Source organism: Apteryx mantelli, chromosome 2, assembly GCF_036417845.1.
Source record: "Apteryx mantelli isolate bAptMan1 chromosome 2, bAptMan1.hap1, whole genome shotgun sequence".
Classification (NCBI taxonomy): Eukaryota; Metazoa; Chordata; class Aves; order Apterygiformes; family Apterygidae; genus Apteryx; species Apteryx mantelli.
In genome coordinates, this window is record NC_089979.1 from 1,196,079 (window position 1) to 1,221,415 (window position 25,337).

Genomic DNA, 25,337 nt, shown 5'->3' on the forward strand with positions numbered 1-25,337 from the left:
TGCTGCGGGGATGCAGGACGCCCCATGGCATGGGGGATCGTGGGGACACAGGACACCCTGGGGATGCTGCGGGGATGCAGGACGCGCCACGGCATGGGGGATCGTGGGGACACAGGACACCCTGGGGATGCAGGATGCTCCGGGGATGCAGGATGCTCGCAGGGAACGTGCATGCCCCGCGCAGTGTTTGCTCCTCTCTCGGGGGTTTTAATGCTCCGGAAAAACTGCTTCCAAGCTCCCGGCGAGCGCCACACCGAGCTCGGCAGCGCTGAGAAACCAGCAGCTCAGTCGCGAGCTGGCCAAAAGAGAAAGGAAAAAGAAATGGGAGGCAAAGCGAAGGAGCTGGGTGCCCGGGGCCCCTTCACCAGCCCGACGAGGTGCCGTAGACCTCGACCTCGCAGAGCGCCAGCTGCTCCTCCCGGCCGGGAATGCTGACGGAGACGTAGCGGCCCTGCAGCCCCTCGCAGCACACGGTGCTCAGCGACCCGGGCCCCGCGTCCGTGATGACGCCGCAGCTGCCGAGGGGAGAGAAGAGGGACGGCGGCGTCGGCGCCAGCGCCCGGGGAAGGGGGGCCGGCGGCGGGCGCCGGAGGGGATGCGGGATGCTCGGGACTAGCGGCGCCGGCTCACACGGGGTTGCTGCTGGCGCGCTCGCCGGCGGCGTCGCCGACGTGCACCCGGGCGCCGCGCAGGCGTTCCCAGCAGCAGTCGCGGCGGTTCTGCACCAGCACGGCCCAGACGGCGTGCCGGGCGCCCAGGTCCACGGCCCACCAGGGCTGCCGCTCGCGCCGCGTGTGGCTGCAGGAGCCGCGCTGCCAGACGCCGTCGCGGTTGCCGTCCACCGCCTTGGCCGCCGCGCCGGAGCTCGCCGCCGTGGAGGACTGCGTCGCCCACTGATCCCGCGCCACGTTGGGGGCTGCGAAGGCGCCGGGCGGAGGGAGGTGGGTGCCGGGGTCAGAGGTGGGGGATGCACCGGCGCGGCACCGGTCCCCGCTCACCTCCGGGCAGTGGGGCGCAGCCCTGCAGCAGCACCTCCACCTCGCACAGCGCCAGCGCGGCCGTCCGCCCCGGCAGCAGCACCGAGACGTAGCGGCCGCGCAGCCCGTGGCAGCACACGGCGCTCAGCGAGCCGGGGCCGGCGTCCGTGATGATGCCGCAGCTGCAAAGCACAGGGGTTGCTGAGACCGGGGGACGGCACGGGTGACCCCATCCTGCCGGCGGGGACCGGGGCGGCACGGGGACAGGGATGGGGGAGCTGCCGCTCACACGCCGTGCCGCCGGCCCCGGGCGTCCGGCGAGTCGCCCACGCGGACCTCGGCGCCCTTGAGCTGCTCCCAGCAGCAGTCGCGGCGGTTCTGCACCAGCACGGCGTAGACGGCGCGCCGGGCGCCCAGGTCCACCCGCCACCAGGGCTCCGGCTCCTCCAGCGTGTGGGCGCAGGAGCCCCGCGCCCAGGCGCCGTCGCGGCTGCCGTCCACCGCGTTGCCGGCGCCACTGGTGGCGTCCAGCACGGACGACTGGGCAGCCGGGCGGCCCAGCGCCGCGTTGGGGGCTGCGGGCGCGGGGAGTCGGAGGTGGGTTCCCCCCCCCCAAAATGGGGCGCCCGGGGGGGGGGGGGCGTCTCGGCTTGGAGGGTTCGCACCCACCTCGGGGCAGAGTGCAGATTTGGGGGGGGGCTGCACCCTGGCTCCCACCAAGGGGCCCGAAGGGAAGAGGGTGGCAGCAAGGGGTTGCAGCGAGGGGTTGCAGCGAGGGGGGTGAAGCGAGGGGTTGCAGCAAGGGGTTGCAGCAAGGGATTGCAGTGAGGGATTGCAGCGAGGGATTGCAGCAAGGGGGTGCAGCATGGGGTTGCAGCGAGGAGTTGCAGCGAGGGATTGCAGCGAGGGGTTGCGGCGAGGGGTTGCGGTGAGGGATTGCAGTGAGGGAGTGCAGCGAGGGGATGTAGCGAAGGGTTGTGGTGAGGGATTGCAGTGAGGGATTGCAGCAAGGGGGTGCAGCATCGGGATGCAGCGAGGGGGTGCATCGAGGGATTGCAGTAAGGGGATGCAGCAAGGGATTGCAGCGAGGGGGTGCAGAGAGGGGGGTGCAGCAAGGGATTGCAGCAAGGGGTTGCAGCGAGGAGGTGCAGTGATGGGGTTGTAGCAAGGGATTGTAGCAAGGGATTGCAGCGAGGAGGTGCAGCGAGGGATTGCAGGAAGGGGGTGCAGTGAGGGATTGCAGCGAGGGGTTGCAGCGAGGGGTTGCAGCGAGGGATTGCAGTGAGGGGGTGCAGGAAGGGCTTGCAGGAAGGGGGTGCAGCAAGGGAGCGCAGCGAGGAGGTGCAGCGAGGGGACGCAGTGAGGGATTGCAGCGAGGGGATTCAGCGAGGGGTTGCAGCGCGGGGGCGCAGCACAGGGCCCGGCGCCCGTTTCCCCCCCCCCCCTCACCGCCGGGCAGCGGGGCGCAGCCCTCCTCCAGCACCTCGACCTCGCAGAGGCTCAGCCGCTCCTCGCGCCCCGGCACGGCGATGGAGACGTAGCGGCCCCGCAGCCCCCGGCAGCACACGGTGCTGGTGGAGCCGGGGCCGGTGTCCGTGATGGTGCCGCAGCTGCGCAGAGCCGGCCCGAGGCCGGGGTGAGGGCGCCAGCCGGGGCAGGGGAGGGGACACGCGGGTCCCCGCCAGGCGCCCGCCGCGGCACTCACACGGGGTTGCCGGTGCCGTGGGCGGCGAGCGAGTCGCCGACGTGCACCCGGGCGCCCTTGAGCCGGTGCCAGCAGCAGTCCAGGCGGTTCCTCACCACCACGGCGGCCACGGCGCGCCGGCGGCCCAGGTCCACGGTCCACCAGGGCTCGGGCTCCCGCGCCGTCTGCGAGCAGGAGCCCTGGCGCCAGGCGCCGTCGCGGTGGCCGTCCACGGCGTTGGCGGCGGCGCCGGCCCGGGGCGCCGTGGACGACTGGGCCGCCGGGCGCCGCAGCGCCAGGTTGGGGGCTGCGGGGCCGCGGGCAGCGATGCCGAGCGTCACCCCCGAGCCTCGGAGCGGCGAGTTTGGGACCTCCCCGCTCCCGTTTCCCCGCGGAGTTGCGGGAAACGCGGCGTCCCCGGCGCCGGTGTCCTTACCGCCGGGCGGCGGGACGCAGCTCCGCGCCGTCACCTCCACTTCGCATAGCGCCAGCGCGTCGACGCGGCCGGGGATGACGACGGAGACGTAGCGGCCCGGCAGCCCCCGGCAGCACACGGTGCTGGCGGAGCCGGGGCCGACGTCGAGGACGGCGCCGCAGCTGCGGGGGCGGCAGCGGCGGCGCGTCAGCGGGGGACCCGCCGCGCCGTTCGAGGGACGGACGGACGGACGGACGGCACTCACAGCGGGTTGCGCTTGCCGCCGTCGGCCGGCGAGTCACCCACGTGCACCTGGGCGCCCACCAGGCTCTGCCAGCAGCAGTCGCGGCGGTTGGCGAGGGTGACGGCGTGCACGGCGCGCCGGCGGCCCAGGTCCACCCGCCACCAGGGCTCCGGCTGCTGCTCCGTGCGCGAGCAGGAGCCCCGCTCCCAGTCGCCGTCGCCGTCGCCGTCCACGGCGTTGGCCGCCAGGCTGCGGCCGTCCAGGGTGGACGACTGGGCAGCCGGGCGGCCCCGCGCCGCGTTGGGGGCTGCGGGCGCGGAGGCGTCAGGCGCTGCCCGGTGCGGTCCCCCCCCCGCAGCGTCCCCGTCCCCGCTCACCTCCCGGCGGCGGGGCGCAGCCCTGCAGCAGCACCTCCACCTCGCACAGCGCCAGCGCGGCCGTCCGCCCCGGCAGCAGCACCGAGACGTAGCGGCCCCGCAGCCCGTGGCAGCACACGGCGCTCAGCGAGCCGGGGCCGGCGTCGGCGATGGTGCCGCAGCTGCCGAGGGCGAGGGAGGCAATCAGGACAAGGCGGAGGGCGCCCGGCGCCGTGCACCGTGCACCGTGCACCGCCCCGCCGCCGGTTCCCCCCCCCCCCCCGTAGCTCACAGGGGGTTGCTGCTGGCGCGCTCGCCCCCGGCGTCGCCGACGTGCACCTGGGCGCCCTGCAGCTGCTCCCAGCAGCAGTCGCGGCGGTTCTGCACCAGCACGGCGGCCACGGCGTGCCGGGCGCCCAGGTCCACGGCCCACCAGGGCTCGGGCTCCTCCAGGGTGCGGGCGCAGGAGCCGTGCGGCCAGGCGCCGTCGCGGTTGCCGTCCACCGCGTTGGCGGCGATGCTGCAGTTGGGGAAGACGGAGGACTGGGATGCCGGGCGCCCCAGGGCCGCGTTGTAGGCTGCGGGCAGAGGGGGGCCATCACCGGGGTGTCCGGGCACCACCCTTCCCGGGGATACGGGCGCCACGGCAGGCTCTCACCTGCCGGCGGCGGGATGCAGCCCTGCGCGGCCCCGCGCCGCCCGAGCGCCCCGCTCAGCGCCAGCGGCAGCAGCAGGCGCCAGGGCAGGGCCATGCCAGCGCGGCCTGCGGACGGAGGGGACCCGGCGTCACCCGGCGTCACCCGGATGCCGGCTCCCCTCCTCTCCGTCCCCCTCGGGCTCTGCTGTCCCGGCGCCGATTTACCGTGGGGGGAAGGCGCAACGGCTCTGGCTCTGCTCCCTTCCCGGACCTCAGCGCACCTGTGAATTCGGTATAAACCGCATTTCCCCAGCTCATCGCTGCTGGTTTTAGGGTTTCTACGACATCCCCATACGCCAAATCACGCGCATCCCTTCCGCGCTTGCCTGGGCCCCCCCTTGCAGGGCTTTTTTGATTAAAAATCAAGAGAAAACGATACGCGAGCACTAAAAAAAAAAAAACCCCTGGATCTAAAGCTAGGGCATAACTGCAAGGAGACCATGCCGGGGGATAGGAGACCTCACCCACACGCTGCCTCTTCTCAGCCGAAAGCACCACGGGCCTGTGGCTCCTCTGCCAAGCCGGGAGCAGCAGCCGGCTGCTCCGCCGGGCCAGGGAGGAAAACGCTGCCGGTGGGAGGACGAGCGGGACCCGCTGGCTCCCGCCGCCGGCCCTCGGCTTTTACGGCAGGCGCCGCCGGCAGCTGGGACGTCCCGTGGGGCTGGTGCAGGCCGAAGAGGAGGAGGGACTTGGCGCTCAGGGATCCAGCCCGGAGCAGCACCGCAGGCAGCCGGGTTAATGTTTAAAAGGCCGCTGGCACGGAGGCCTTGCCGCTCTCTCCGGGGATGCCGGTGGGAAACTGCCTTTAATTCCCGAGAAGTGATGGGGACCAGCGGTGGAGCCCGGTGGGGGTCCCGGGGCAGCGGGGCCCCTCCGCTCCCACCTGCAGCAGCTCCAGCTCCGGGCGTGCTGAGAACGGGCGAGCTCAGAGCCTGCACAGAGGCACCAAGCCGACTTCAGCTCCCACCTTGGCATCTCCCGCGCGCCGGACCTGGAAGCGGGCTCTCCGGGAGGCAGGAGCAGCGCGGACACGGATGGAGAGAAAGCAGGCAGGTTCGTCGAACGCACGCTTTAATCGCGGACGCAGCTAAACCGCGGCTGCTCTTCTCCTTCCCGCAGATCCGCGCGCCCCAGCCCGTCAGCTCCCGGTGGGAAAGGCCTCGGCGGCGTAGAGCAAGGCGAGGAGGCAGAGGGCGAGGAAGCAGCAGAAGCCGCCGGGGAAGCCGAGCTGCTCCACGACGCCGCCCGCCACGGTGCTGAACGCCAGCTTGCCCAGCACCTCCAGCGTGGCCAGGAAGCTGTAGTGGGTGGCCTGCGAGAGCAACGGCGCGGTCGAGCACGCGGGTGGCACCGAGCCCACCGCACGCCCCACCGTTGCTCGCAGTCCCGTCCCCCAGGACGGCTTGTCCGGAGGAGCCCGGACAAAGCTCGGTGCTTAGGGGGATGGGACGGTGCGGGGAGAGCAAGGAGGACCAGGGTTGGGTCCTCCAACACGGGGGCAGAGTCACGGTCCTGAGTTAAATTAAATTTCCCTTTCACTTCGATCATCCACGTAAGGTTGATATTTCCACGAGGAACCAGTCTGGCTCCAAACCAGCCCGGATCAAGGAGGAAATTTAGTTTAACCGAGGACCGTGACTCTGCCCCAGGTACCTGAATGCTCGCGTCCGCCCCCTGCGTGCACTGCATCATGGCGCTGAACGTCAGCGTGGTGACGGTCCCGGCGAAGAGGTGCTGGGCGCAGTCGCTCAGGACTGCGGCGGCTGCAAGAGAAACGCACGAGCCGTCCTACCCCGTCGCGCCCTGCAGGTGGGATGGATCCGAGGTGCCGGGCTGGCCTAAGGGACAACCTGCCGCTCCGCTGCCATCCCGAACCAAAGCACGGGAGCAAGCGACTGCTAAGCGCTTCTCCAGCAGGAGTTTCACCTCCCTCCAAGCCCAAAGGGCTAAAGGAGCTGGGGAAGCTTTGGAACGGGGCTGGCACACCCGCGGCACGGTCGTGGCTAGCTCCCGGGAATCCCGCACGGCCGGGCAACCCCCGGGACTGCCCCGGGGAAGCTCATCCCAACTCGGACCATCCCGCAGCGGTGACGGCAAGAGGCATTTGCTGCCGCGAAGTAACGGGCTAAGCTGAATTGCCGAGCTATGGTTACGGCACGAGCAAACCTGAGCAGGTCGGAGCAGGGGGCAAAGGCGCCGTCTCCCACCCGCCGGCTTCCTCGCGAGGAGACGGGAAGCTCAAGAGACACTTGGGTTTTTTAACCATTTTTCAGAAAGGTGATGGAGCATCGCGAGCACGACGGGACGGGCGGCTGCGTGAGGGGCTGCTCCGAAACGGGGCTGCGCGGAGGTGCCGGGCTGGCACCCCCGCCAAAGGGCTTGATGCCCCCCCCCCCCCCCCCCCCCGAGCAAGGGCTGGCTGCGGAGAGGCCATTCCCAGAGGGAAGAAGCTGTTCCCGAAGAGGCCGCCCGGCTCCTTTCTGCACATTCAAAGCGGAGCCTGGCTGGAGCCTGCTCACCGGAGCGGCTCAGGCACGTCGTGTCCCGACTCCCCCCGGCAAGCGACCTGGATGCCTGCTGAGATAACTCGGCTCAGCCTTAAGCTACGAGGCCGAGGAGAACCGGAGGAAACCAGGGAGCCTCCGACCGCCGAGAACAATGCTGGGGAAAACAACGCGCCGTCCCGGGACTGCTGCCCAAAGCAGAGAGGCGCGACAGCGGCCAGAGCCCCGACGGAGAGGGAATTCAAGCGACCTGAACGTCCCCGTTGGAAACGATTAAGCTATCGCAAGGAACGTTGAAGAAAAAAAGCACGGAACAGGGAATGCTTCGGGAGCCCGTGGCCCGGATGGGGACCCCGCGGCGCTCGGCTCACCCCTGTAAGCGAAGATGCCTCCGCGGTAGGCGAACACCAGCAGGGTCTGCAGGCTCAGGCTGCAGAAGCGCAGCAGCAGGAAGGTCTTGAGCAGGGACAGGGGCGGCCTGCGGGGAGAAAGCGCCGCCGGGCCGGGCTCAGCGGGCGCCGGCGGCTTGGCGCGGCCGGGGCACGGGGCCGGCGGCCGGTGCCCACCTCCGCGCGGCCACCAGCTCGCCGCCCAGCAGGGAGCCGGCCACGGAGAAGCCGGCGGCCACGGCGCCGTTCCAGAAGCCCAGCTGCCGCGCCGTGAAGCCGCGCTCCAGCAGGAAGAGGGGGAACACGCTGCCGGCGCCCTGCTCGCCTGCGAGGGGAAGGGGCACGGTGAGCCGAGCCGCGGCGGGGAGCCTGCTGCCGCCACCGCCGCCGAGCCGCCCCGCCGGGCACCCACCGAGCTTGTAGAGGAGGACGAAGCCGGCCATGGTGGCGGTGCCGGGCGCCCGCAGCAGCTCCCGCAGGAGGCGTGCGGGGCGGAGGCTCGACGCCGGCGGTGGGTGCCGTGGGGCGAGCCGCAGCTCGGGCGCCCTCCAGACGTAGAGGGCGGCCAGGCTGCTGGCGGCGGCGGCCAGCAGGGTGGCGGCGGCGGCGGCCGCGGGGCCGGGGCGCCGCGGGGCAGCCAGCAGCCCCCCGCCGGCAGCGGCGGCGGCGGCGCCCAGCTTGTAGGCGACCACCTGGAGGGCGCCGGCGCGGCCCAGCTGGCGCGGCGGCAGGAGGCGAGCGGCGGCGGCGTCCAGCGCCGCGTCCTGCAGGGCTGCCAGCAGGTTGAGCAGCAGCAGCGGGGCCGCCAGGGCGGGCAGGCCGGCGGCGGGCGGCGGCAGCAGGGCGCAGGCCAGGCTGCCCAGCGCCAGCGCGCCGGTGCTCAGCGCCAGCCAGGCCGCCGGGGCCCGGCAGCGGTCGGCGGCGGGGGCCCACAGGGGCTTCAGGAGCCAGGGCAGGAGGAGGCCGCGGGCCAGGCCGAGGTGGGTCAGGGGCAGCCCGGCGCCGCGCAGCCGCAGCGGCAGCAGCCCCGTCTGCAGCCCCTGCGGCAGCCCCTGCACGAAGTAGAGGACGCCCAGCGCCGCCAGCCGCCGGCCCGGCCCCGGCGCCTGCGGGACGGCACGGCACGGCGGGCGCTCGCGGGGTGTGCCGGCGCAGGGGGCACCCCGCGAGCGCCCGGCCCCATATCGCCACGGCGACCCACCTCCCATGGCAGCCTGTCACCGTGGGGACGGGGGGGGCCCCCTCTGTCACCATAGTGGCAGCATCACCGTGGCGACCACCCCCATGCTGCCATAGTGACAGACCCCTCTGCATCCCCATGGTGACAGACCCCCCCCCGATCAACAGGGCAATGGACCTCCTGCATCGCCATGGCGACCACCCCCATTGCCACAGTGACCAACCCTCTCCCTCCTGCTATAGGGACAGACACCCTCTGTGTCACCATGCTGACAACCCCCCATCACCATAGTGACCAACCCCTCCACCTCACAATAGCAACAACCCTCCCCCTATTGCTATAGTGACAGACCCCCCTGCCCCACATCACCATGGTGACAATCCCCCATCGCCATAGTGACTGACCCCTCTATCACCATGGCAACAGCCCCCCCGGCCACGGTGATAACTTCCTCCCCCCACATCACCATAGGGATGACACCCCTGCATCACCATGGCAACAGCCCACCCCACCTCACTGTAACAGGGCCCCTGTATCACCATGGCAACAGCCCCCTAAGCCCATGGTAATAAACTCCTCCCCGCATCGCCATAGCGACAGACCCCTCCCCGTTGCCATGGCAACAGCCCCCCCCCGCACCGCCACAGCAACAGGGCCTGGCCACCCCCGACAACCCCCCCGTTACCATGGCAACCCGACCAGCACGCGGCGGGCCACCGCCGCCGCGGGCCTCCGCGGCCACAGAGAAGGCGGAAGGGAGCGCTAGAGCGGGCCGCTTCCCTTCCCGCCTCGGGCTGGCCACGCCTCCTGCGCAAGACGCCATTGGCCGAGGGCCTCCACTCTGGCTAACTCCTCGATGGTACGAGGAGGCGGGCCGGTTTGGGCCCATGTGCCCTCTTCTCTATGGCCGTGGAGGTCCTGGGGCAGAAGGCCCATAGCCTCACCCGCCCCATGGCACCCAGGCCCACAGCTCCCCCCTCCCCCCCATAGCACCCAGCCCCCTGGTCCCCCTACCACAGCACCTGCCCCATGGCCCCCCCCCAAAGCCCCCAGTGCCCCAGAGCCGGGACAGACAGACAGTGGGGTGAAAGGTCTTTTGTCCTTTATTCGTTCCTTGATAAAACCAGCTGCAGCCCCAGGTGCAGCTGGGGACAACACAGGGCGCTGGGGACAGCTGAGGTGCCAAACCCCGGCTGACTCTTCCCATGGTGACGACGGGAAGGGAAAGGGGCACAAACACCAGGGGAGGCAGGAGCAAGCCCTGCCGCAGCCAGCACCGTTCTTCCTCCCCTTCGCCTTACGGAGGGGCAAAGGGGTGATCCAGGGAAGCCTTCCTCCGGAGCAGGAAGAGGAGGGGGCTGCTTCGGGGCTCCCGCGGGGCAAGGCGGTCCGGATGGATGCAATCCTGCGGCCGATGCAGTCTGTCATGGTGACCGATGCAGTCCGTCATGGTGTCCTGGGCGAGCGCTCCGCACCCTCACCTGCTCCCGAGGATCTCCTCCGCCGCCAGGCGCATGATTTTATTGAAGTCGAAATGGAGGTATTTCCTCCAGAAGCGGCGGTCGCGCCCGTACACCTGCGCCGGGTAGCAGGGGCTGCCTGCGTGGAGAGAAGCCCCCCCGGGCTCAGCCCCCGCAAGCAGGGCAGCCTGCAGCAGCCCCCGAGCCATGACACGGGCTGGCACTAGAGGGAGGGGAAGCCCCGTGCTGGCCCTGCGGATGCGCGGACACCTCTGGGAAAGCACAGGAGAAGGGGAGCGGGCAGCCCCAGCACCAACCCCCCACGGGCCGGAGGGGTCTGTCCTGGAAGAAACCCAGTTCCACACCTTCCCCCCCCCTCCCCCTTACCAATGCCGTGAAATATCCTGGCGATGGCCCTGCCGGAGAACTTCTCATCCTGGCGGATGGAGAGGAAGTGCCGGACGTCTGAACGGATCTGGCTCTCCCAGTCGCGTAGCTGCAAAGGCAAGGGCGCAGGGTTGGTCCTTTCCCTCTCCTCCTTACCCAAAGCCGTGAAGGGTCTCGGTCGGACAGGAATAACCACGCAGGTCTGCTCAGCGGGCGCAGAGATAAAAACCCGATTTACCCAGCGGCAGGGAGTAGCTGCGGAGGGGGTCTGGCGGCGAATCCCCCTGCCCTCCCCTTGCTGGTGAAGGGGAACAAGCCCCCTAATTGCCAGGCCCTCGGCAGCACCCGTCTGCCCGCGGTGGCACAAGCGGATCGCTTGGAAACGGCGTCGATCATCCAAAAGTGGAAGACATGCGTTAGACAACCCAGGGAGAGCTGGGCTGCGCAGGGAAGGGGAGGAATGGGAGGAGGTGCTGGGGGAGGAGAAGGGACTGGGCAAAACAGAGGGAAAACGCTCTGTTTTAGCTCAAAAACCCCTCTGTAATCGCACGGGGAATTGCAGAGCCCACCGCCAGGCATCATTTCCTGCCTCCTGCAGAACACCCCGCAGAGCCGTCACCCCAGCGTTTCCTCCCCTTCTCTTGCAGCCCTCGACACTGCGGGCAAGTTCTTTCCCCGGCAGCAGCGATGAAGAGCAGCAGCTGCCTGTTCTTTGCAAAAGCCCAAACGCAGATTAAACGCTTCCCGCTTCAGCTCCGATTTAGCTTTTAGCTCTCGCTAAAAGAGGGAACCGGCTCACCTTGGCATCGCTGAGGGCCTCTTCCTCCGCATCGCTCTCGCGCTCAGGCTCGGCCTGCTCTCCGCCGGGTTTCTGCTCAAAGTAGTCCCTGAGCAAGGCCTTCAGGCGGGAGCTCCTCTCCTCCTCCGCGTGCTCGGGGTGGGGGGCACAGGTCCGGAAGGCCACACTGCTCCGCAACGCAAGCGTCAGCCGCGCCGCGGGTCCCTCCCGCCTCGGAGGGCCGAGCTGGCTGCGAGCTCCGAAACGGGCCCGGGGAAGCTGTGCCAAGGAGCAGCCCCCCTTCCCTCGGGGGTGCGTGGCGCGGAGCCAGGCTGCTGCCGGCCCCCAGAGTTGGATTCCCTCCCCGCTGCCCACACGCACCTCTGGAAGGCCTGGAAGCAGGCGCGGAGCTGGCCGAGAGCCATCTTCTCCCGGGCCACCACCCTTTGGTGGAGGAAGTCGCACACGGAGTCCAGCTCCCGGTCCGTGAGGTCGCCGTAGGCACGCAGGTGGAAGGAAGGGTCTCCGAACTCCACAAGGACGCCGCTCTTCCCGGTGCCGTGGCCGCCTGAACGCCCAAAAGCTGTGCTGAGCCTTCGCGGCAGCATCCGGCGGCCTCTCCGGAGGCGCAGGAGGGACGCGCAGCCCCTCCGGTGCCACCCATCACCCGCGCAGCATCCCGTACCTTGCTGCAGCCGTGGGTCCCACTGGAGCTGGCGCAGGGCCCGTTTCACCAGCGCCACCTCCCAGCCCATGGAGTCGCTCAGCGAGACCACGTCGAACTCCACGGCGCTGGCGCGGCTGTGATCCCTCCCCGCCAGGCGCTCCCGGGCCAGGAACACAGCGATGGGGGGAGAGCTGAGGGCAGGAGAGAGCAGAAAAAAACCTGCTGGTGCTTCGCTCGAAGCCGAGAACCGAGGTGGCCCCCAGCTAACAGCACCCAACGCTGGCGCTGCACTGGATTTGGGTGATTTCTTCCTCCAGCTGCTGGGCAGCTCCTGCACCTCCACCAGGCAGAGAAGCCGCCCGCGCTGCGGGGAGAGGGGTCCAGCCCCGGCACGGGGGCCACGCCAGGACCGATAATACTACCCCAAGCGCTGTCATTGCGCTGTGGCACCGCTCTAACCTCCTCGCCGCGGTCCTGAGCTGCTTGGGGCCCCCGTAGCACAGCACCCGGCAGGAGGAGGAGGTGGGGGGCAGCAGTTCGAGCCAGCGCTGCGGGTGCAGCTCCAGATAGCACAGCAGGGTCTCGATACCTGCGAGAGAGGAGAGGAGAGCTGAGCTGGGGGGCTGCCGAGGGGTCTAGCATGGCTGCTGACCCCCCCTCGCTTTGCCACTGCCTCGCACGGGGCTGGGGCAGCTCCTGCACCTCAAACTGGTGCCGCATCCCACTCTCTCCAGGTCCACCGTCTCCACTGCCCTCCTGCTGCCGGCAGAGGCCAGTCCTCCTCCCCGCCGCAGGAGCCCCCCGACACCCCCTCAGGCTCACACCGATGCCCCCCTCACCTTCCTCCCGGACGTCCAGAGACTCCACGGTTTGTTGGATGGGGATGGCCCGCTCGTGCTTGTAGCACACCCGCTGCTGCCGCGCGCTCTGCGGAGCGGCGCCGTCCTCCGGCTCCTCCAAGAGCTCGGCCATTTCGGCATCTTCCACCTCCCCGCCCTGCGAGGCGACGCGGCGGGTTCATTCGGGGTGGCAGGTTTGCCGTGCGCGGCGGCAGCGGGTTCACCGTGCGCCACAGCGGCGGAGGGAACGGGCAGGATCCTGCTCTCCGCGAGCGGAGCACGCACAGGCCCTTCGCACAGCCCAGCTGGTTTCCCCCCCCAAAATCACGGCGTTTTCTGCCATTTTAGCCTATTACATGAGATGGGACCATCAAGGGGCCCCCCAAGGGTGGGCAACCAGTCCTCGGTTGCACCCAGAGGGCCAACAAGGCCAAAGGCCCCTTCCTCACCCTGGCGATGTCCTGCTGTTTCCGATGAAGCTCCAGGCACTTGCAGCGAGAGAAAACTTTCTGCACCAGCTTCTTGACGGTGAAAAAGTCCACAGTGTCGCCGTAGATGTGTCGCCTCAGTTCATGGAGATCCCCGCCCTGGGGGGGGAGAGGGGGAGAGCGGAGGCAGCGGTGAGCCCGGCCGCTGGGAGCCTCCAGGCCCCGCGCGGGCGAGCGAGGTCCCACGGGCTGCGATGTGGCCAGGCCCAAGAGCTCCCTGGGTCACCTCGGGAGACAGACCAGGGAGACATCCAAAGGGACTGGGGTTTCAGGGCTTTGCAAAGGGCCACATCTGGGGGAAGCCCCAGGTTTTAGGGAGAAACCTCGCACCCTGCTGGCAGGCATTACCTCCGGGTCCAAGAAGAGATGGCAGTGAGCTGGCTCGCCATCCCGACCAGCCCGGCCGATCTCCTGCACGTAGCTCTCGAAGTTCTTGGGCATGTTGTAGTGCACGATGCCGCGCACGTCCGACTTGTCCAGCCCCATGCCGAAGGCCACCGTGGCCACCACCACTCGGAGCTGGCCGCACATGAAGTTGTTCTGGACGCGGCGGCGCTCGGCGGCGGACAAGCCGGCGTGATAGGCATCGGCAACCCACTTCAGAGGGCGTCGGACGCTCTTCTTTGCTGCGCCGTGGAGAACAAAGCAGCAAATCATCAAAAGCACCTCGCGAGCAGCTACTAATTAAATCAGGGATGATAACGAACAGCAAACACCCGCACCCACAGCCTGTCTGTGCAGAAATTAGCTGCTGGCAGGGCACGTTGCTGAGCAGGAGCAGGGCACCCTTGCTCCAGAGCGAAGGAGCGCGGGTGAAAACCCCGCTGCCTGCGCTGACCCGGAGGCGCGCAGCCACATACATTGTCTTAAGCCTCTCTCGCTGGGTCGTAAATAAGTGCGTTTTACCCGGTGCCTGCTGCAGTCTCCGTTGCACCATAATTTGTTAACCTGAGCCCACGGCTGAGGTGTGCTGTGCACCTGGGGGAAAAGGGTGCAGCGGGATCCCAAGGGCCCAAACTTCCAGCACTCGGAGAAGGCAGAGCTTGGCCAAGGTGGCAGAAGTTATAGATTTAGCAAGAACAAAGACTCCAAGCCCCAAGTATTAGGTTTGGCGAGAAAGCCCCAGAGAGCAGCACAATGAAGGCTCCCTGCACACAAAAAACAAACAAAGTCTGGTGCAAACGACGGCTGATAATCGTCTGTCCTTATAGGCTGTCATCAGAAAAATCAAAGCCCTAAAATCTCTGATGCAGCCAGAAGATAAACGCTTTCCCGATCCTGCCGTCCAGAGCAGCGCTCTGCGCCCGGGGTGGATGAGGGTTTGAAGCACAAGGTGGCTGATGGAGCCACCGCTGCATTTCGGGGGCCCCACGCAGCAGGGACGAGTGCTCTCCGTGTTAGCGGATCTGCCTCCAGGGCCGGAGCGAGGGCCACGTTTCCTACCCTTTGCTTTCTTCCTTTCCCCAGCGCTGCTGTCCTGCCCCGGCTCCCCGGCTGCCGCCGGCTCCCTGAGCACCACTCCTTGGAGGCACGTCCGGATGAGCGCCGCGATGCGAGCCGTCTCCTCCCGGCGCGTGCAGTACACGATTATGGAGTCCAGGCACCCAAACCGCTCCCCCCGCAGCAAGGAGATCAGGGCCTGCAAACGCACAGAAGAGGATGAGCCTCCCTTCGTGCCGTGGAGCTCGCTATTCGGGAAAGACCTACAGAAGGGCTGAGACTCTCCTCCTCTCCCAGAAATACCTCACTGGTCTGCCCCAAAACCGGTGCATCCCCGCAACAAACTGGAATCTCGTTTTCAAGCCCTGTCCTCGCCGCTACCTGATCTCTATCCCTGTCCATGGAGACGGAGAGACGCAGGTTCGGAGGCACGGCTGCAGAGCGCACGGCTATTCCTTCACCCTCCTGGATCCCGAGGTGCTGGGCCACGTCCCGTGCCGTGGCCAGGGTGGCAGTAGCCGTGAGACCCAGCAAGCAGCGCACACCCAGGCGATCCCGGAGAACCTGCAAGGAAGAAGAAACAAGGCTCACCTGCAAGGCCAGGGGCTGGGGTCTTACCTCCGCTGCTAGAGCTTCCCGCAGAGCGGAAGACCCTTTCTTCCAGCGCCCAGGAGAGCTGCTCATTTTCTCCCAAGCGAGAAGTGTCCACGTTACAAACCCCACCGCTCGGGGCAGGACGCAGGGAAGGATGCCTCCAAGAGCACGGGCAACGCGAAGCCCAACCGCTGCCAACTTCGCTCCTGATCTTTGGCTCCCTGAGGACAAGCTGCTTGAGCTCCTGCTGCCACCCCCTCTCCCAAAAAGCACTGCCTCCCGTGGGGCACCACAAGCCCTGGCGTCCCTCCCCATCGTGACCTCCCAGCCCCGGCGCTGGGGCCTCCCCGCCTCGCACCTTGCAGAGCCGCAGGTAGCACGGGCGGAAGTTGTGGGACCACTCGGAGACGCAGTGAGCTTCGTCGATGCAGGCGAAGGCCACGGCGGGGAGCTGATCGGCGGAGGGCAAGCAGCTAGAGCCCGAGCCGCCTCCGCCGACCAGGGCTTCGGGGGACAGCAGCAGCACGTGCACCTCGCCCTTCCTCACCTGCGGGACGCACGGGGCGGGGAGCGCCGCGTCAGGCAGGAGAGCTGCCCCAGGAGCGTTTTACCTGCTCCCACTGCACACAACTCTCCCCCGAAAGGTCCGAGCCGCGAGCCCTCACCTTCTCCACGGCCGCCTCCCGCTGCGCCTTGCTCATGTTGGAATGGATGCAGACGGCCTTCAGGCGCGGGGGCAGCCCCGAAACCTGGGAGCAAAGCCCGTTACCCACGTGGGCGCAGCCACGCAGCCCAGCACGCCGGGGCTCTGCTCGAACCCGCGTCAGGCATCACCATGGGCGCAGGTCAGAACGTAATTGAGGAGGAACCCCTTGGTTGTCCACCTCCATGTTTTGGTGTATACAACCTCCGGAAAGGAGCTTTTAAGGTCAGCCCACCCCCTGCCCGGGGATGCGGCTAGGAGAGACCAACCCTGATGACACCAGGACAACAGGCACCGAGCCCCTTACAGGAGCCAGGGCAAAGGAGAGTGCCGAGGAGCCACCAGGCTTGGGCTCTTCCTGGCGTCAAAGCCAGGTCCCGGTACCTGGTCATCCATCAGCGACACCAGCGGGGAGACGACCAAGGTGATGCACTTGGAGCGCTTGTGGTACAGGTACGCGGGGAGCTGGTAGCACAGGGACTTCCCCATCCCAGTCGACAGCACGACCAGCGTGGACAGGCCTGGTTCAGACGGGCAGAATGAGAGGCTGGGAACTTACCCGCGGAGACGGGGACAAACCGGGCACGTCCCAGCTGCCCCCAACGCACCGCCCCACGCGCCACGCAGGGGAGGGGGAGCAGGGGGATCCCAAACAGCAGGGCAGCTTGCGTGAAGGAAGCTCGAGGGGAAGCAAACCCACCTGAGAGGATCCTCATGACGGCCACCTCCTGGCCTGGGCGGAAAGAGCTGTACCCCAGCTCCGACAGAGCCTGGAACACCTCCTCAGGGGTCTCTGCACAGGCGGAAACCCACAGTCAGTCAGACACCAGGCTCACAGGAACCCAAGGAGCACCTGGGCTCGCAGAGGGAGCTGCCAGCCCTCCAGCAAGGACCCGGGAGCTGCAGCGGGGGCTCTGGGAGCGACGTGTGGCCAACTGCCTAGTAATGGCAGATTCCGTTCCCTGCGCTAGCAGCCTGTTCTCCCTGGGGAAACGAGGCTGTGAGCAAATTAAGAGAAGTCTTGTAGCAACGCAGCCCGTACCCCTACCCCAGCGCAGGGCTGTAAATCCCCGGAGGACTAGCTGGAGCTGCGGCTCGCAAAGCAACGTGCTCCACGCAGCACGCGAAGCGAACGGGGCTGATGACCGCTCTGCAGACGGCACCTTTCCGAGCAGCGATGGCTCGGGAGCAAAGGCGAGCGCGCCCCAGAGAGGTGGGAGCGGCCACAAGCCCGGCTCGCTCGCCATCAGGAACGCAGGGACCTTACCTCTCACCTTCCCGTCCGGCCCCAGGCCGTAAAGGGGCTCCATCGGGGCCGGGGGAGCGGGCGGCTCATACGCCGGCCTCTGCACATCCAGGTACGGTGCCTCCTCCGAAACCTCCTCGTGCCCCTCCTGGCCGCTGCTTCTGCTCTCTGCTGGGAACGAAGTTGAAAAGTCACGTGCCACACGGCCCACGGGCAGCTCTTCCTACCACGCTCCCATGGGAGAGGCCCCCACCCACCCTCGGCACCCACTGCACGGGAGCGAGCCACGTCGGTGGGTCCGTAACCTCCCGGACGCCAACCTGCCCCCCCAGCGCAGCACGAGGCCCCGTCCCGGCCGCTGCGGCCCTTTCCAGACAGAGAAGCTGGTGCGCAACGCTCTGACCTTGCGTCTACCTCCAAAACCACTGTCTCTTCTCCCTCCCCAGCTTATTAGCGCAGGTCCGGGACAGTGACAGTGACTGTGGCAGCCACCCGCAGAGCGAGCGAGCTGACATGGGCTCACCTTCGCTGGGGCAGGGGAAGGGCCAGGCAGGTCTTCGGGGCAGTGGTCACGGCCAAGAGGCCGGGGTGACCTCTAGCCAGGCACTTCCGCTTGGCTCAAAGGGACAAGCTGTTGCAGAGCCACTAGCGACCCCTCGTCGCGGGCAGACGTAGCTCCCGGCCCAGCGCAAACTGAACGGGCTTCACTCGCCTGTTCAAACCACCCTGCCACGTTGTTATCTGCCAATGCAGAGAAGCCAAAAGCTACCGCTCGCCAAGGACCGGGCTCTGGAAGGCCACAGAAGAGCCTCACTGGCTGCAACAGGAGAATTAGCCAGGAGGTGAAAGGAAGAGGAGGATTCGAGATGTATTTTAGGCTGCTTCGGACCCGGGGAAGGCCTGCCAGCCAGTGCAGGCCAGCCAGAGGGCTGCTGTTCCCAGAGGGGTTGCGTCTCGCTAACCAGCACGAACCCCAACGGCTGAGACAACCATCTGGTTCCATGCAAACCCTCGAGCATCCCATGCAAACCAACAGCTCTCAGCTCTCTTCCCACAGGGAAAGGAAAGGACGCAATTTGGTGGCCTCCAGAAGTTCATCCCGGGCAGCGTTGCTGCTCCAGAGCCAACCGCGGTGTCACTGGAGAACAAGGCAGGCCGGGAGCTCGGCAAGCAAAGTCGCCACCCGCGCCGTCCCCACGGAGGAGCCCCACAGCTCGGAGTCTCACCGGAGAGCTCTCGGTACGCGGTGTTGGTCATGCGGGCCACTTCTTCCAGCGTGGGCAAGGGAGCCTCCTCTTCGGCCGCGAGGCTGGTCTCCTCCGGCGGCGGGTTAGCAGCGGCTGGGCCTGTTGGCGAGGGGCAGTCGCACTCGGTCAGACCCAAACGCTCCGTGAAACGGGGCCATCCTGGGCTTGGAAATCACCCGCTCCGTCCTCCCAAAGGAGTCCCTGCAGAGCTCGGTCACTTGGAGGCAGAGAGGGTCCCAGTGCCCTTCTCCATTTAGTTCCATTCACACCTCATCTTTTCACCCTCTCTTCCTACAAGCTCTTTTCCCCGAGGTCCTTCAGTTAGCAGCGGGAAGATGGGGAAGCAAGACCCTCGCGCAGAGGCGGCAAGCAGCTTTGCCGGTGCTGGCGAGAAGCGCTGCGAGCCCGGCTCCGCGCCCCCAGCCCCCGTCACACGCGCTTGCTGCACGCCCAGCGCGGGTTTCTCTTCTGCTACAGCCGTTTTCTCTGGATTTGGCAGACTCCCCACTGCCGGATCCGATCCCCGGCCTGCAGCTCGGTCAGGGAAACGGAGGGCGAAAGCCTTACCTCGGCCCCCGCACGTGGACGCCCAGTGCCCTGTCCTGCCGCATCTGAAGCAGACGTCCGAGCTTCTATCGAGGGACCCGCCGCCTCCTCCGAACTGCTCTCCTTTCTTCTGCCACTTCTGCTTCCACACCTGTAAAGCGAGCACGACCGCCAGCATTAACACACCAGCGTGGGGCGACGCTGCACGCGGCTGCGAAGCAAAGAGCCCCGGACCCCTTCATCGGCGGAGGAGGGAGAGGCAGAAGCGACCCGAGCAGAAGCTGCATTTTGGAAGCTCACGCAAGTGCCTGGGAGAGGAATTTACTGTCCCCTTTCCAGGTGCGCAGGCAGAGAAGAAAAACCCATCAAGGGCTACTGAATACCAGGATCCCATCTTGGGGCCCAAATCCAGGAGATTTGGAGCCTGAGCAAGTATCCCGGGGAAGCGTCACTACCTGCTTGCTCTGTTCTTCCCTGCATCTCCTCTGGCCGCTATCAAAGACCAGGTACGGGACCATTTTCAGAACACGAAGGAAGAGCGAAAGCGAATCACAACCTCAGAGCAGGCTCAAGCAGAAGCATTGGAGAACCGGTGCCCAAGACTCAACACCGCCGCAAGCTGTCAGGGGAGGGATTTCGCCTCTCCGTATACATTTGCGCATCATCCAGCACTGCCGAGCACCAGCGGCTCCCGCACGACCCTGGCAAGGAGAACGCTACCCCGTCCCCAAGCGAGAGCGGCCACCCCAACAGAGTTGCAGCGTGCGCCAGCCGGGTCACGGGCCCTTTGGGCTGCAGCAACCGGCAGCTTTGTACACGAGTCGTAGAAACGTAACAGCGAGCAGGGGGCAGGCTGTGGGGCTAAAGGAGTCCCGGAGCGGACTCGGAGGTGTCCCGAAGCACCACATCAGTCTCCTGCTGCAGCGCTCAGCCAAAGGCCAAGCCTGTCCATCTCCACAAACCATCTTGAGAAGTTCCCAAGTTATTTTTATACTTGCTCCCTTCGCCCTGGCATTGAGCTTTTGCAGAAACGCTGCACAAACGAGCCAAGCTTTACAAAGAAAGGCAGTTTTCTTCCAGCTCACGCTGCCCTCCCCCAGCTCCCTCTGGACAGGTTTTCCTCCCTCGCGCGTGCGCGACGCACACAGCGAGTCCTAGCAGCAGCTCAGCACTTCTTCCCCAGAAAGCTGATCTCCATACCCAGCATCTCCTGCCAGAGGCGACCCCGAAGGATTTCACCCCAAAACATAAACGCTGTTCACCCAGGTGCCGTTATAGCTAGCCATAACGCAGAGCGGGGAGAGGGCTCGAGGCTTTTCGAGCACAAGCTTCGGCTGCTTCCCTGTCTCACATGCACTCCTGCCAAGAACAGTTCGGGGAGGTTCACCTGAACGTAGAAAGCAATCATCTTCGTGGAGAGACCAGAAATGCTGTCTCCTACCCTAAAACACGACCCTTTTAGAGAAGCAAATGAAACGCATCTTTAACGGTCGTGCTTGCAACCCGCACGCGTGCTGACACCGAGCTTTCTACCCCGTAAGGCGCCGAGGATGTCTCGGAGCTTGCCCGGCCTTCAGGGTGGAGGAAGCGGTCCAACACCACGGAAGAGCCTCCCCGGCTCGCCGTGACCACGAGGCGGCTGGGGGGAACCGCGCTCGCCCCAGCACCGGGCTCCGGCACGTAGAGGGATCCTGCCGGTTTGCAATGCAAGCTGACACCCCAGAGCCCGGGGTCACAAGGAAACAAGAAAAACAAGAGCAAGACCTGGACGAGATTTAGATTCTTCCTTAAGAGCGGACTGGAGGGTCCCATGGCGAGTAAGGGAGGGTCAGGACCAGACAGGCAATCCGGGGCACCACAGCTGTTTAAAGCATCGCCATTCCCCGCGGCCACCTCGCACCCCTGACAGCCGCGCTGCTGGGTGCTCGGATATCCGACGGGGCCGTTGAGATGATTCGGGAGAGGCTAACAGCACGGAAACACCTGCCGAGGCAGCAGCGCTTTACCTGTTTGCGAAGGCGATTTCCTTTCGACACGTAACCTCTGACGTGAGATTTCTTCTTGAGGTTAAGCCTGACGAAGTTGCCCTCTTTCCGCAGAGGTGCCCTGAAAAGAGAAACCTGCATTACGACGGGCAGAACATCTCCCCGCCCCGGGTCCGAAAACGCAGCAAAGCACGTTGCCGGTGCGGTGGAGAAAGGCCACGATCGGAAGGAGCAGGGGAGGGTGGAGAGCTCGGATACCGCCGAGCGGAACCACAGCAGCCCCGGGGAACCATTCCCACCCATTCCGAGTGCTGCACAAACTCCCCTCCCGTGGGAATCCAGGACTCAAAAAAGCTCCAGCCTGTGTTTATCTGTTTTTTCCCCCACTCTGAGGGTCCCAGATGGAGCAGACTGATGAGGCCACGGGCGCCCACCACCCTCAGCACAAAGCACGTCCGAAAAACACGGGCTGAGCATCCCCTGCCAGCCCTGGGGGACAACTGGGAGGAAACTCCGGACGTCCCGACCACCAGGCTAGTGCCAAAGGCAGGGCCATTGGCACACGGGGCCTTGCTGGCAAGGACCGGCAGGAAGGCAATGCCTACCTGGCAGCGACGGCTCTGCTGGTGGATCGGGGCTTGCCCTCCTCCTCAACCTCTCCCAAGATGTTTTCAGACGGTGCCGACACCTCCTTCCCTTTCTCCTCATGGGCTGCCACAGGTTCCTCGTCCTCTTCTTCCCAGTCGTATTCGCTCTGCTTCGGCCTGCCGACGGCGCCGCTCGCTCTCCGAGCCAAGCCCCGGCAGCCCGGTGCCAACCCGGCCGGCCGCTGGAGCTTTGCAGGAGCCGCACCGTCTCCCAGACCAGCTGCCCCGCTGTCTTCGCCAGCATCTCGTTGCCTCTTCTTCCTGGAGGCTCTGACCTTCTTGGACCGAGCGGGTCCATCCTCCGTTTCCCCAACGGCCTCTTCCCGCTCTCCCTCCTGAGCCAGGGCTTCAGAGATGCTCTCCGATTTACCCGCGCAGCCGTTGATCGCCGATCCCAGGCCGCCCTCAAGCGCCAAGTTCAGGCCATCGGTCTTCCCTTTTCCAGCCTGCTTGCCGTCCCCTCCCGCCCAGTGCTCTTCTCCCCCAGGGTCAGTCGTCTCACCGCCCTCCAGCTCTGCGCCATGATGGTTTTCCCTCCTCGAGGGCTCGCGCCTTTTCTGCCGTTTCCAGCTCTCTGGCAAACAGTTCTCCACGGGGGGAATATTGTCCCCTTCCAGGCACTGAGCTTCAGTGCCGCTGTCCGGGTCGAGAGAAGGGATGTGCGAGTCCCGCTGCGAGGCGGGGCCTGGTTTGCTCTGCTCTCGGTCCTTGCCGTTGGCGGTAGAGGAGCTCTCTTCTCCTGGCATCGCCTCTTCGTGTCCGGGCACCCCCTGGCACCTCTGCAGCCAGCCGGGATCCAGGGAGCCCAACCTCCGGGCCACCGTCTGCTTCAGCTGTTGAAATTTATTCACCTGCGGACTGGGCTTCGCGCCGGCAGAGAGGACGATAGGGGCCAGCCCCGACAGAGAGGGAGGGAAGAGGAGATCTTCCGGTTCATCCCGTCCTGCATTGCTCATCAAAGCCTCCCCAGGGGCCAGGGTTGGAGATGGGCCCTTGTCGCTGCTCTCCAAACTCTTCTCCAGCTTGGGCACAGCTGGTTTCCTCCTCGGAGTCAGGGTCCTCCTCAGGGCCAGAGGCCTCTCCTGCAGTTGGAGGTAAATAACAGCCGGTTTTCGGTCATCTCGCCCAGCACAGGCCCTACACTGCCCCGGCCCACGTGGAGATGGCACAAACAGCCTGTGAAACCTTAAAAGCCCCCCACACCCTTTTCACGGTGGTAACTGCAACAGGTAGTGGACACCCGAACCTAACCTCCATCCTGGCTACAAAACACCAGCTCTGCCTTGGGCAGAAGTTACCAGCTTCTTCAAAGCGAGTCCCACCGATGAGGTCATGCGCGCCAAGGTCTCTCTCGGATGCCACGTGCGGCCCCGCAGGCAGCAATGCTTCACCCACCTCGCGGGGACTCCTGCCTCCGCAGCCCGGCTCTCTGCCTGCGCGAAAGGCAGATTCCCCCAGCCTGGCGCACGGATTAACCAATGGTGGCACGACGCAGTAAGCGGACGCACCGAAACGCGACCCTGATCGCTCCAGGATACTGCCAGCTCCATAGCTCTGAGGTTCTCCTGAAATCTGTTAAGGTTCAGGTGAACCTGTTAGGTTCACCTCCCTACAAAGCAGCCCGTACGTGACATTTGAGGAAAAAGGGTCACAAACAGCTTCAGGAGCTTCTCTCCACCACGTGCCACCAACTCCTACAGACGCTTCCACAGCATGAGAAGTTTCCCTGAGAACAAGGGCAGCAATTGCTGTTTTTAAGGTGGAAGCCACCACATCTTGCAGCTTGCTTAGAGCCAAAACACCACCTTGACCCAATTGCAGCACGTACGAGGTGTCACATCCCCAAGAGCCCCAGCCACTCGTGCGCCATTAACACTGTCCGCATCCCCTTTTACGAGCCCGTGACCCACACCGCCGTCACCCCAGCGCCGGGCCCTGCGAGCCCGGACCTTTATGGCTGCTCCAAGGTTCGATTTCAGCTTCATCCCGAAGTACTGCGCAGAGGCTTTCAGCGTGTCCTGGTCACGGGGGCTCAGTTTGAGGGCCTTCGGCTGCCGGTTCAGATGTGCACCCCAACAACCGGAGTCCGGCACCTGGAATAACGCAACAAACCCAAGTTAAATCCAAGCAGGAGCCTTTCTGTGAGCATGAGCCGGTTACCCAGTTATTTCTGAGAGGGGAAGGGGGCTGCAGAGCTAGAGAATAGGCCTCTACACATGGTTTGATCTAAAAACCCAGGCTGTGGTGCACTTCTGCTTGTCGTATCTTATTCTTCTGCCAAGTCAAATTTAGGCATTATACGATGCTAATAGACACTTTTCCCTTCAAAGCGCAAGTAAACCACCTTAATAAAGAGGCAGAATCAATGGAGTTTTGCCTGTAGGGTAATAAGCAGCAAAGGCCACTTAAGAGGGACACTGCAGAAAAGCCTCCTGTTCCCCACCAGCTTTCACATCGTGGCTTTAGAAAAGAGACTTCAGTGCAAATTAGGAAAAACTATCAAGGATGCTAATCACCGTGGGGAAAAGCGGGAGAAAGGCCTTCTTGAAACACCGGTTTCGGCTCCGATGGACTTTGGGCCCAACGCCGCAACTTCCCCAGACCCCAAAGCACTACCGTCAAGGCGAGTCCTGCCGGTTTGAGCCCGTCGGGACTCCCAGAGACGAGCCCACCACGGGGCAGCTAAAGCACGGGTTCCTCCGGTACCTGCTCCACGGCCGGGGCTTCCTTAGCTGGCGGCTGGCACAGCAGGATGGACGGGGGCAGATCCGATCGCTCTCTGTGTTGCTTCAGCACCTTATATTCCTTGTAGAGCCCTGCGCGTCAAAACACAGATTATGAAGGCGGATTTTTCCCAGATCGCTGGAGTATGTGGCGCTTGCTATAAACACAGCATTTGCCCAGGTAATGGCCGCGAGCAACCCGCCACCATGCGCGTTTTGACCTAAAAAACCAGGCTGCACATCCCTGCAGAGCTGCAGACGGCCACGGGGCGCGATTAGCAGGCGCAGGGGGGTTGCTTACTTCGAGTGTCCTCCGGAGCCTCCTCGACGTCGGTCTGCAAGACAGAGACAGAGACGCACGCGGTGGCGATGCCGGTTCCGCCCGGGGAAGGGGCGCGGGTTGTCTCGCGGCCAAGCGAGATTTGCCGCCAGGTTTTCCTCGCTTCCCCACCCCGTTTCCCTCCTTCTCCCCAGGTTTCGCCGCTGGGCAGAACTGCTCAAACCCAAGGCCGCGGCCTCCGGAGGAAGCCAAAGCCTGGCCGGCCGCGCCACGACTCGCCGAGCGCCTTTTCTTTCCAGAGCGGAGCGGCGTCGCTCATCGCAAAGGCTGGGGGACAGCGGTGAGGGGACGAAGAGACGTTTGTCACCGCTGCCTGGCGACGGGCGTTTATATAGTCTTGGAAAAACCGCAGTTGGGCCAGAAGCGGCGCGGTTGTTCTCAGCCCCTGGACTGGCCTGTCCCCTGGGGGGAGACACCAGCACCCCCGGGGGGGGGGGGGGGACACCAGCACCACATTTAAGCCGGATGCTCCTTTCCGTCCTCCGCACAAGCCTCCGTCCCGTCCCCCCCCCCCGCCCCCGGCCTCCGGCTCCGGGAGGTTTCCGCGCCCCCCCCCCCCCCCCCCCCCCGCTCTCGCCGGTACCTTGGTCGGTTTTCTCCGATGCTCCTGCAGAAACGCCGCCTCCCACTGCTTCAGCAGCACCTTGACCTCCTGGCAGCGGTCCATGGCTGCGGGAGAGCGGCCGGGCCGGGCCCCGCGGCTCCTCACCGGGCGGGGGGAGGGGGGGGACGCGCAAACCGCTGCGATAACCGGCAACAGGTTAATCGAGGGGAGGGGAGAGGGGGCCGCGCTCACCGCCG

General features: G+C 66.0%; 3 protein-coding genes across 4 annotated transcripts; all 3 read right to left on the bottom strand.

The window, feature by feature from the left end:
* Nucleotides 1-167: 167 nt before the first annotated feature.
* LOC136991447 (uncharacterized) lies at nt 168-4,428 on the bottom strand. Its single transcript, XM_067292579.1, has 10 exons — nt 4,335-4,428; nt 3,969-4,254; nt 3,698-3,858; nt 3,342-3,627; nt 2,683-3,258; nt 2,427-2,587; nt 1,267-1,552; nt 999-1,159; nt 631-916; nt 168-515 (listed from the first exon to the last, which is right to left on the bottom strand). Exons 1-10 carry the CDS (start codon nt 4,426-4,428, stop codon nt 362-364), a joined length of 2,451 nt encoding a protein of 816 aa, XP_067148680.1. The 3' UTR covers nt 168-361.
* A 999-nt stretch (nt 4,429-5,427) lies between these two features.
* MFSD3 (major facilitator superfamily domain containing 3) lies at nt 5,428-9,202 on the bottom strand. The gene is made up of 6 exons (XM_067292249.1): nt 9,132-9,202; nt 7,679-8,372; nt 7,444-7,591; nt 7,249-7,355; nt 6,027-6,136; nt 5,428-5,685 (listed from the first exon to the last, which is right to left on the bottom strand). Exons 1-6 carry the CDS (start codon nt 9,132-9,134, stop codon nt 5,512-5,514), a joined length of 1,236 nt encoding a protein of 411 aa, XP_067148350.1. The 5' UTR covers nt 9,135-9,202; the 3' UTR covers nt 5,428-5,511.
* Nucleotides 9,203-9,531: 329 nt separating this feature from the next.
* On the bottom strand, nt 9,532-25,241 carry RECQL4 (RecQ like helicase 4). Of its 2 annotated transcripts, none has more exons than XM_067290089.1 (23): nt 25,120-25,241; nt 24,498-24,531; nt 24,180-24,289; nt 23,423-23,566; nt 21,432-22,555; nt 20,848-20,947; nt 18,863-18,992; nt 18,275-18,394; nt 17,070-17,216; nt 16,503-16,595; nt 16,187-16,323; nt 15,765-15,848; nt 15,458-15,646; nt 14,887-15,069; nt 14,509-14,704; nt 13,414-13,691; nt 13,027-13,164; nt 12,578-12,734; nt 12,198-12,327; nt 11,453-11,929; nt 11,093-11,258; nt 10,294-10,402; nt 9,532-10,045 (listed from the first exon to the last, which is right to left on the bottom strand). In XM_067290089.1, the coding sequence occupies exons 1-23, from the start codon at nt 25,201-25,203 to the stop codon at nt 9,924-9,926; spliced, it is 4,452 nt and encodes a 1,483-aa protein (XP_067146190.1). In that variant the 5' UTR covers nt 25,204-25,241; the 3' UTR covers nt 9,532-9,923. The 2 variants fall into 2 exon arrangements, with proteins under 2 accessions (XP_067146190.1, XP_067146188.1); XM_067290087.1 differs by having other exon boundaries at nt 17,070-17,219.
* Between the last annotated feature and the right edge of the window lie 96 nt (nt 25,242-25,337).

What these genes read in the sequence shown, in the direction of transcription:
- LOC136991447 (XM_067292579.1), bottom strand. Translation starts at nt 4,428, where the DNA reads ATGGCCCTGCCCTGGCGCCTGCTGCTGCCGCTGGCGCTGAGCGGGGCG. An exon ending in CACGGCACCGGCAACCCCGT is followed by an intron (nt 2,588 to 2,682) that starts GTGAGTGCCGCG and finishes GGCTCTGCGCAG; the next exon opens with CTGCGGCACCATCACGGACA. An exon ending in CGGGGCCGGCGGCACGGCGT is followed by an intron (nt 1,160 to 1,266) that starts GTGAGCGGCAGC and finishes TGTGCTTTGCAG; the next exon opens with CTGCGGCATCATCACGGACG.
- MFSD3 (XM_067292249.1), bottom strand. An exon ending in CGTCCTCCTCTACAAGCTCG is followed by an intron (nt 7,592 to 7,678) that starts GTGGGTGCCCGG and finishes TTCCCCTCGCAG; the next exon opens with GCGAGCAGGGCGCCGGCAGC. An exon ending in GGGCGGACGCGAGCATTCAG is followed by an intron (nt 5,686 to 6,026) that starts GTACCTGGGGCA and finishes TTGCTCTCGCAG; the next exon opens with GCCACCCACTACAGCTTCCT.
- RECQL4 (XM_067290087.1), bottom strand. Translation starts at nt 25,203, where the DNA reads ATGGACCGCTGCCAGGAGGTCAAGGTGCTGCTGAAGCAGTGGGAGGCG. An exon ending in AAGCCCCGGCCGTGGAGCAG is followed by an intron (nt 23,567 to 24,179) that starts GTACCGGAGGAA and finishes GCGTTATTCCAG; the next exon opens with GTGCCGGACTCCGGTTGTTG. An exon ending in GTCCACGTGCGGGGGCCGAG is followed by an intron (nt 18,395 to 18,862) that starts GTAAGGCTTTCG and finishes CCTCGCCAACAG; the next exon opens with GCCCAGCCGCTGCTAACCCG.